The sequence below is a fragment of the Drosophila guanche genome, unplaced genomic scaffold (assembly GCF_900245975.1).
Source record: "Drosophila guanche unplaced genomic scaffold, DGUA_6, whole genome shotgun sequence".
In the NCBI taxonomy this organism is placed as follows: Eukaryota; Metazoa; Arthropoda; class Insecta; order Diptera; family Drosophilidae; genus Drosophila; species Drosophila guanche.
This window is the reverse complement of record NW_022995746.1, coordinates 8,992,384-8,999,397: the sequence shown is the minus strand read 5'-3', so window position 1 is coordinate 8,999,397 and position 7,014 is coordinate 8,992,384. Positions and strand designations below refer to the sequence as shown.

General features: G+C 44.8%; 1 protein-coding gene across 1 annotated transcript; it reads left to right on the top strand.

Moving 5' to 3' along the window:
* Positions 1 to 5,325: 5,325 nt before the first annotated feature.
* Positions 5,326 to 6,504, top strand: LOC117581812 (trypsin-1). Its single transcript, XM_034269253.1, has 3 exons — positions 5,326 to 5,556; positions 5,619 to 6,010; positions 6,078 to 6,504. Exons 1-3 carry the CDS (start codon positions 5,358 to 5,360, stop codon positions 6,429 to 6,431), a joined length of 945 nt encoding a protein of 314 aa, XP_034125144.1. The 5' UTR covers positions 5,326 to 5,357; the 3' UTR covers positions 6,432 to 6,504.
* Positions 6,505 to 7,014: the final 510 nt, after the last annotated feature.

Genomic DNA, 7,014 nt, shown 5'->3' with positions numbered 1-7,014 from the left:
TCAATTTTCCAGCGATTCAACTAAGCCACACACTCGCTCCTCCCTTCCATGTGTTGCCTTTGTTCACCATTTCGAGTGTTATTGTAACCTGCAGGTCCACATCTGGAGGCGATTCTCCTCCCTTCTTTTTCTCTTTTCAGTACGTGTAGTTGACGCGCGCCTTTTTTTTGCGCTTTCAGCCATAACTGGCAATTGCACGAACTATTTGCTGCCTCTACCTTGGCCTTAGGAACTGTCGAGTGCTTTAACGTGAGTCCAGAAATCCAGATGATGCGCTACATGTATCGAGGCATATCTGCACATCAAATAAAGATGAATGCACCTGAAAGAATAATAAAGATGAGTTTTCTATTTGATAAGACTGTGAAAATTGCGGGAAATCAACTAAAGGATTGTCACATTAATGTGTTGAAAGAGTTTTAAATATAAATGAATAAGAAACATTTTGGATTAGAATAGTCGGAACTGCTGGCTTTCTACAATTGTAAGCTATTTTTCCACCGTGATACAAATTCCATGATATGTAGACTGTAACTCTCAGTCGAATTAAAAAAAAATTCGTAGGGGAATAATGATTTCTTATCTAATAAGCCCACACCACTCGTATGAATGACTCACCTTCTCGTCCACCCTCTACTATTGTGCAAATCAATTGATCTCCAGCAACTGGCAGCATGTCTGTGGGACTTATCACTGTATCTCATGGACACCTTATTTACTTTTAATGAAGTGCTGGATGCTGAGTGTGTGCATCCTTCTGCGAATAGTGTGGGGGGTAATTGCTTGGCAAAGACTATTGAAACGGTTCTGGAGGCAATCCGCATGGGCTTCATCGTCGCTGGGCAATGGAGCTGTCAATTTGTTGCACCACTTAATAAGCAGCCCATAAATGCAATATGTAACGCATTTCACTTCAGTGCCAGTGCCAGTGCCAGTGCCACTTTGAGAGACTCAACTCAATTCAGAGTCTGGCAGATGCGTTGCGGCAATTTGTTGCGCCCAAATGCATGCCGCATGCCACGCCACATAGAAATCCCCCAACCCAAACCCAAACCCCTTTGCGGAAACGGAGATGGGGCAAGCCCTTTTTGGGGCCCCTGCAAATCATTGCGCACGCTGCGATGCCGAGATTATCTTGTCCGATTGCGTTTACAAGGCATTGGGGGCCTGGAGCTGAAGCCGGCCGGACTGCAGCCTGTTCTCTCGCCTGGCCATAAACGCAATTAGAAGAACAATTGTTAGACATGCAAAGCGGGGACGTTGCCAGCGTCCATCGGCCCTTTCTGGGCAGCCTCGATTGCCATCTCTGGCTGTGGTCATGGAGACAGGGATAGGGATTGGGATTGGGATAGCCAACTGGGATAGGGACAGGACAGACTGAGGGACACCGCCTGTGTGCGTGTTTATAACTCAAATGAGCAATTACCTTACAAAGGATTTGGCGAGAGAGCTGCTGCGGTGACTGGACAGAGAACGCGTCGTCGTTGTTGTCGTGGCTTTTAATAAACTCCTCACGATGGACACAGCTTGAAGCACAGATCGGTGCACAGTGAGCTGCCACCAGGAAGTACTTGGCAAAAGAATGTACAGATAAAATCAGATCAAAATTGTTAAAAATAAATAATTATAGAATACGAATTCGAATGATAGATGGACGTGCTTTGAACCCTCTGTTTTATATAGTTTAACTTGAATATAAACTCGAATCCATGTTTTTCCCGTTATGGTTAACTTTTTCACAATTTGTAGACCACTGTGCAGAGTTAAAGTGTCTCGCGCTGGCGTTGACTTGTGAGAAAGCTCGGCCGGCAGCGGGAGAAATATTTTAGAATTTTCACAACACGTCACACGACAGCAGCCGAGAGGGGGAGACCCATTGAGGCATGCATGGGGTTTGTTTGGGCCCTTGGCCACGTTAAGGGATTAGGAAATGGAGATGGAGCTTGGACTGGAGATGGGGTCGAGAGCTGAGAGCTGTAGATGGAGATGATGCTGGAGAGCCGGCACCCGCACGCTCATGGCTTGTATTTGGCTTGTTAACTGCGCTTGTTTACTTTATGTTAAATTAAGTTGAGAATCGTGCAATGCAAATCAGTGCGCAGCAGTACCAGTCGGAAAAGTCAGAGTCCCCGGAGACAGAGACAGACGTAGAAGAAGGCCGAAGTCCATGCTGGAGCCGCATACAATTTTCCAACTCTTTTCTAATTGCCAAGACGGAGAAAGAGCGAATGCGAGAGATCGAGCGAGAGCCAGAGGAGAAGAGTTCACTGATTGCTTTGCATACGAAATGAATTAATGTCATTGAGGAAGAAGATGTTCCCGGCTGCCAGTTGCCACTGCCACTGCCAGGCCGATTCTGCAGTAGCCGCAGACCAGCACACAACTCTCGAACTCTGCAACTCTGACAGGGGTATGCTGTTGTAGTGCAAATGTATGCAACAGGTATGATAATTATATTATATAAACTTGTATTATGGAGCTCCATCAAAGTACATCAAATAAATAAACCAGTCAAAGTATAGTAATTCCTCTTTGAATGCTTTGCTGCATATTGCCAACTCATATTTATGCTGTCTTCTTATTCTAAATAAGTTAATTAGATCCCATTTTTAATATTAGGTATCTAACAGTCTTTAGCTTTTTGGTCGAACTTTTCTTGGCCCAGCAGTCCGGACTGGTACTAATTTGAATTACAGTCTACCAGCCATACTCAAGACTAGCTTCCTTTTCATTATCTAAGGGTCTAAGACTTCATTGCTGGCAGTTATCAAATGCAGCACATCAGGCCAGATACACAGACTCCAAGTCAGAGACACAGTTGGAGTTGGAGCCAGAGACAGATGTCTGCATGACTCCTAGAAGTGCACTGCCCTCTCTTTCGCCTTCCTTTCCACACAGCTGGAGTTGTAGTCGTCGCCGTCACACACAATAATTAAAATCGTTTCCTTTGCCATGATTCCTCCTACCGCTGAGATAAGTGCAACAGCAACTGCAACTACAGCTTAGATAATGCAAAATTATTCCGTTCTTATGCAAATTTATGAGTGGCTGACTGCCTGACTGTCTGACTGACTGCCTCTGACGGGCCACTGCCACTTGGCTAGGCTGAGGCCGAGTGAATGGCGTGCCATTCAACCTTTCTAAATTGTGTTATAGTTTGGCATACCCCCAAGTGATTTTGCTGCTTCCAGTCTTTTGTTTGTCTGGTTCAATGATCTGCATCTCCATATTCTCCGTATGAGAGAACCACTGCGTGTTTGTCACTCAGACACGCCTCTTGGAAATTCTAAAAAAAATATGCTCGTTGAAAGCATAATGGTCATGTTGAAATCTTCCTTCTACCATCTATGCTTTTTATTAAAATTGCAGCAATTAGATCTGGTTCAACATCTTAGCAAAGGCAACTGCTTTGCATATTTGTGATGTTTCTCAGATTTAATATATGCCATCAACAAATGAGTTTGTCGCACATATTAGGCATTTTATCGGCCATCTACGCCATAAATTATGCAAATGCCCGCAAAAAATGAAACAAATTTCTAAACGCATTTACATACACTTAAGGTTTGCATAAGAGTAAAAGTTATTTATGTGGGGAATTAAAACGAAACAGATTCATAATGAATTAAAAGGGAACACAGTCGTGAGATATTAGAAATGTGGACAAAATGCAATCCATAAATGAATCATTTTTAATGGGTTCTTGACAGATTTATGGTCATCATAGTGGGTCAACCAAGCACGCTTTCAAAACACTTTTTAGCGTAGAGTTTCAAGAACCTAAAATACTCAAAACATATTCTTTTTCCTCCAGTTTGTGTCGTAGCCTTTTTTATTAAAAAATACTCGTAAGCAATTTGTTGCATGTGGTGCATGAAAGTGCCACATGTTGCATAATTTCAAACTGCACGCAATTTATCAACGCGCTCCTCTGCTTCTTTTATTAATTTATATTTTTTGGGCGTTTGGACGTGCCTGGGGCAAATCAATTTTGGTATCCACCAGGGAGGGAAGCCGCCTCGAACACGACATTCCATATAAAAGAAATATGATCGAAGAGGCAGCAGGAGCTGGAGGAATAACTTGTCTCCCTGTTTCGGTTCTGGTTGCGTTTTGTAAATTATGCCGAAAAGAAGGTTTGCCCCGATCGAAAAGCCTTATAAATTATTCCCATTCCATCGCGAACATCGGGGGGAACAGCAGTAGCGTGAAAGCGGGCGTTTGCCTCCGGTTAATGATGATACCGGATAACCAGCACTTAAAGGATATTTATGCTGCAATGTGAGCCAGTTTGCAATTCCATTGCTTGCCAATGCCAGGGAGAAAGGAACACTCGAGTCGATTGCCCACTCATCTGCAGAGTTTATTTTTCCCCCGACCTGCTGGGTCAGAGGCGCTGAAGCCACCAGAACCCCAATGTCGATGACGAGGATGACGATGGCTGTGCCTAAGCCTCTCCAGATGCGCATTAAAAGTCCATTAAAAAAGACAACGGGTGGCAGTCGGTTTGCTCCACTTTCATGAATATGCAAACTACTAAACGATAAAAACGCTCACAAAACCGCAGATTGGTTGCTCTTAACGTGTCGCTTATGCAAAAATGTGTAATACATATAAGAAGTAACTTTAATAAGTATTTAAATATATAGAGATTTTCGGCGTTACGGGAAAGGCAGCGTAGTCGAGCTTCACAATTGCTCAAAAGATTTCCACCGTCTTTCCTACAATGAATTAGACATATATTTGATTGTTTTAAAATATAAGACTTATGCAATAGGACAAGATACCCTTATTTCCCATTTAGTACAATGACTCTCTTTTCTGACGACCCAATTTTATTGCAATGTATTTTTAGTAAACCCTTTTAGGTAAGTGTATAATAAGAATGACATTAAAAATTTTATTTGTCATTTCGGCAAATTATTCTCGATGAAAATGATGTTTTGCGCAGAGCCAAAAATACAAACAAAATACACAAAATTCACTTGAGAGCCGAGAAACTGAGAGGACCGTCTGAGAGTATGGATGGGTTGAGTTGAGATGAGTTGAGATGAGCGTGTGTGCCTCGCTATAAAGTGTTATGCAAATAAGTGGCCGCGTTGCCAGAGCGGCCGAGTCAAACAAAGAAAGCGGAGAAAGAAAAAGAAAGAAAAGGAAAGAGAGAAAAAAAAAAGAAAGATGCGCGGTGCTTATACAAGCCCAATAAAACATTCATATTTTTAGTTTTATTAAAACTGCGAACTCGAACGAAATCTCGATATTCAGCGATCGCGATCTGCAGATCTTTGAGATGGTATAAGTAGCCCACGTTAGGCAAACAAGGCCGTCACTTTCTTCAGAAGTTTACTCCAGTCAAGATGCGTTGTTATCTGGCCCTGCCGCTCCTGCTGCTGGGCTGCAGCCTGGGCTTAGCCCAATACCAATACCAGGTCCCACAGCAGACGCTGGCCCAACAGTTTGCCGATGTGGTGGATGTGAATGTGGAGGATACAGCCGGCCTGAAGGCTGTGCGCCCGGGAAAGCAGCGTAATCAGTGCACTGCCAAGCAGAATTGCTGTAAGTTGTCAAAGCAAGGATCAAGAAGCCAACAAAGGATATAATTCTCTTTGACTTTCTAGTCTGCGGCACTCCCAATGTCAACCGCATTGTGGGCGGCCAGCAGGTGCGCTCCAACAAGTATCCGTGGACCGCACAGCTGGTTAAGGGTCGCCACTATCCGCGTCTCTTCTGCGGTGGATCCCTGATCAACGATCGGTATGTGCTGACAGCGGCCCACTGCGTCCATGGAAACCGGGACCAGATCACCATTCGCCTGCTCCAGATCGACAGATCCTCCCGGGACCCCGGCATTGTGCGCAAGGTTGTTAAGACCACGATCCATCCCAACTACGATCCCAACCGTATTGTCAACGATGTGGCCCTGCTGAAGCTGGAGTCTCCAGTGCCACTCACAGGAAACATGCGTCCCGTCTGCCTGCCAGATGCCAATCACAACTTTGATGGAAAGACTGTGAGTAGGAGTATATCCTATAGAATGATCCTTTGCATAAACTTCTCTCATTCTCATTCTCTCATAGGCTGTTGTCGCAGGCTGGGGTCTGATTAAGGAGGGTGGCGTCACATCCAACTACCTGCAGGAGGTGAATGTGCCGGTCATCACCAATCAGCAGTGCCGCACCACCCGCTACAAGGACAAGATCGCCGAGGTAATGCTTTGTGCCGGCCTTGTCCAGTCCGGTGGCAAGGATGCCTGCCAAGGCGACAGCGGTGGCCCACTGATTGTCAACGAAGGTCGCTACAAGCTAGCCGGAGTCGTTTCCTTCGGATACGGCTGTGCCCAGAAGAATGCTCCTGGCGTCTATGCCAGAGTCAGCAAGTTCCTGGACTGGATACAGAAGAACACTGTCGATGGTTGCTATTGCCAGAGCTAAACAGACTTATTCTACACCATTCGCCATTCATAAATTATTCTAAATTATTTCAAAGTAACGATCATCAAATAAATCATGCCTACAGATACAAAATATCTTTTCAAATGTTAAGAAATTCTTTTGGTGAGTATGAGTTAAGTTCCAGACTCTGTCATGGATGATTCTTATCGGGAACATTCCCGGTGCATTACTACAGAGCACAGATTTGGGGCAGAACTCTTTTGGGACCCACCCTCGTACTTGTCTCGCATGATTAATGCCACAAAATTGTTGCTGCTGATGGAAATCTTTTTGGCAGCGCTCACATCATAATCGGTCCGGCTTCATTTGGCGGCATCCAAGGAACGCGCTGTCAATCAGCCCCAGACCAGGGCCCGGACTGGAAGCGGCATAATTTGTTTTGACTCATTTTCATGCGCAGATCATAAATTTCCGAGGGAACTGGCGAACAGCGACTGAGACTGGGACTAGAGACTCGCGTTCGCTATCCCTAGAATGATGATGATGATTATGATGATGATGATGCATGTGGACAGGACAGTACAGGAGGAGGGCATCTCCCATCTCGCATCGCCTGCATCTG

Coding starts and splice junctions, on each gene's coding strand:
- LOC117581812 (XM_034269253.1), top strand. CDS start 5,358: ATGCGTTGTTATCTGGCCCTGCCGCTCCTGCTGCTGGGCTGCAGCCTG. Junction 5,557..5,618: donor CACTGCCAAGCAGAATTGCT/GTAAGTTGTCAA, acceptor TTGACTTTCTAG/TCTGCGGCACTCCCAATGTC. Junction 6,011..6,077: donor ACAACTTTGATGGAAAGACT/GTGAGTAGGAGT, acceptor ATTCTCTCATAG/GCTGTTGTCGCAGGCTGGGG.